Source organism: Phacochoerus africanus, chromosome 4 (assembly GCF_016906955.1).
Source record: "Phacochoerus africanus isolate WHEZ1 chromosome 4, ROS_Pafr_v1, whole genome shotgun sequence".
In the NCBI taxonomy this organism is placed as follows: domain Eukaryota; kingdom Metazoa; phylum Chordata; class Mammalia; order Artiodactyla; family Suidae; genus Phacochoerus; species Phacochoerus africanus.
The window spans coordinates 112,630-114,621 of NC_062547.1; the positions used below are offsets into that span (position 1 = coordinate 112,630).

Below are 1,992 nucleotides of genomic sequence, written 5' to 3' on the forward strand. Positions count from 1 at the left end.
GAACCAGACGCTTTTAATTGTGAAACCGAGGCTGAGCCTGGTAAGTGGGAGTGGGGAGGGAGGGTCTGGACTAAGGGCCAGAAGTTAAGGAACTGGGGAGTAGGTTAGGGTAGGGCCACTGGGGTCCAAATGGGGGCTCTTCAGGGTCAGCGTTAGGTGTCCAGGCTTGGCAGGGGGGTTCCTGTAAGACGGTCGGAGTCCCAAGGGGTCCCTGGGTCAGGACGGGGACAGGGCCTAGCCTGTCAGTCATAGTCTGAGTCGTCGAACTTGGTGCTGAAGAAGGCGGCGGAGCCCTTTGCCAGCCGGGACAGGTGCAGGGCGCCGGTCACCACCAGCGCCAGGAGCAGCAGAGGTGGCACCAATGCCCACATGGTGGCCAGGATGTTGTAGCACTTGGCTTTGGAGCCGAGACGCCGGGCTGCCTCCAGGTCTCCAGCCACCTTCTGATCTCGGGCCTGAGGACCAGCAGCAGGGCCAGGTCTGTACACATGCTTGGGGCCCAGTGCCCTGCCACCACCACCCCAGGCAGCCACTGGGTTCACACCTTGGAGGACCCGTGTTGGACCCAAAATCTGGACAGAAAGGTGTGGCCTGAGAGGCTATTGGCCTGGCTCTGCCCACTCCCTTCTCTGTCCCCAGCTGGACTCCTGGGCTTGGGCAGCCCTGGACCATAAGGGCCTGAGCCTGGGCCATGCTGGAAGGGGCCCGTGCATCCTCCCACTCCAGCTATGGACCCAGTGACCAGAGCATCAGCCCCCAGGACCTCTGCAGGAAGGGAGACCTCTGGGGTGCCAAGACCCCCTCCCACAGGCGCTGGAGCCCTGGGCTTTGTTCACAGGAGCCCCAACATGTGAAAAGCCCCCATGTGATGGAAGAGACCCCCTTGGGTCAGGCCCCATGACTGACCTTAGGCTCTTTGGGACAGACTAGGGTCCCCCCTTCATTTTTACGAACAGCACCCAGCCTCAGTGGAGAAGCCCCCTTGAGAGGAAGGGCCCCCATCTCGCCCAAGAGGTCCCCTCACAAGCAGCTCTGGGTAGAGAACCCTCCTGCACCGCAACTTGACAAGCAGCCCCTAGGAAATGCTCTCGGGCTGCCCCCCTGACATGCAGCCCCCACCAAGCACCCCACAGCCCACCTTGATGGAGTAAGCCAGCGCCAGGAAGCCGAGGCAGCACAGGTTCAGGTAGAGGGTGCTGAACACCGACCAGATCAGGTGGTCTCGAGGTGGGGGTCGCGGCGCCCCCAGCGTGAGGGCCGTGTGGGCGCCGTCGGCCTTGCGGGGCGTCGGGGCCCGGGGGTCCTCGCGGGGATACGACGTGTCCATGGGTTCCAGCGCCGTCTCCTGGCTCCGGCTCCTGCTTTGAGGGTGGGCGCCCCAGCAGCTTAGAGCCGCCCGGCTGGCAGCCCGCCGCTAAATATAACGACAAATGACAGCCAGAGCCCAGCGGTCGGCCCCGCCCGCCCCGCAGCCTCCCGCCTGCGCGAGCCCACCCCACCCCCACCCCCTCCTCAGAGCGCACCCCTCCCCCGCAGAGAGCGCCCCCCCACCCCCTCTGCAGAGAGCCCCACGGCCAGCCTGGGGAGCCCCCCTCCAAGGCTGCATGCAATGACCGCAGCCTGCCCACCAGAGCCCCCTTCCCCAAGCCAAAAGGAGGTGGGGCCGCCAAGTCAGGACGGTGGTAGGTGCCACCCTGCCTGCGCTCCAGGGAGGGGCTGGAGCCCCCAGACCCAGCTCCTCTGGACCAGGGCTGCTGAAACCACGACCCTCTATCCCCAAAACTGCCGGTGTCACCTTCTGGTCACCAAAGCCCAACCTCGGGCATGCAAACGTCCCTGCTGGAGTGCCAGTGGGAGGAGACAGGCCAATGCAGGGTGAAAAAGGACAGCGCTAAGGAGAAAACGGAGCAGAAAAGGGAGAAGGGGGTAACCTGGGACTTTGCCGGCTCGCCCTGCACTGGCTCCAGGGCCACCCTCCTCCCCTCAGCAGCT

The 1,992-nt window shown here is 64.9% G+C and overlaps 1 protein-coding gene across 1 annotated transcript; it reads right to left on the reverse strand.

The window, feature by feature from the left end:
- Window positions 1–1,393, reverse strand: IFITM5 (interferon induced transmembrane protein 5). The gene is made up of 2 exons (XM_047774069.1): window positions 1,139–1,393; window positions 1–455 (listed from the first exon to the last, which is right to left on the reverse strand). Exons 1-2 carry the CDS (start codon window positions 1,325–1,327, stop codon window positions 243–245), a joined length of 402 nt encoding a protein of 133 aa, XP_047630025.1. The 5' UTR covers window positions 1,328–1,393; the 3' UTR covers window positions 1–242.
- Window positions 1,394–1,992: the final 599 nt, after the last annotated feature.

Excerpts from the sequence above, each read along its gene's own strand:
- IFITM5 (XM_047774069.1), bottom strand. The coding sequence starts at position 1,327 with ATGGACACGTCGTATCCCCGCGAGGACCCCCGGGCCCCGACGCCCCGC. Across the intron at positions 456-1,138 it reads CGCTGGCTTACTCCATCAAG|GCCCGAGATCAGAAGGTGGC; the intron begins GTGGGCTGTGGG and ends GCTGGTCCTCAG.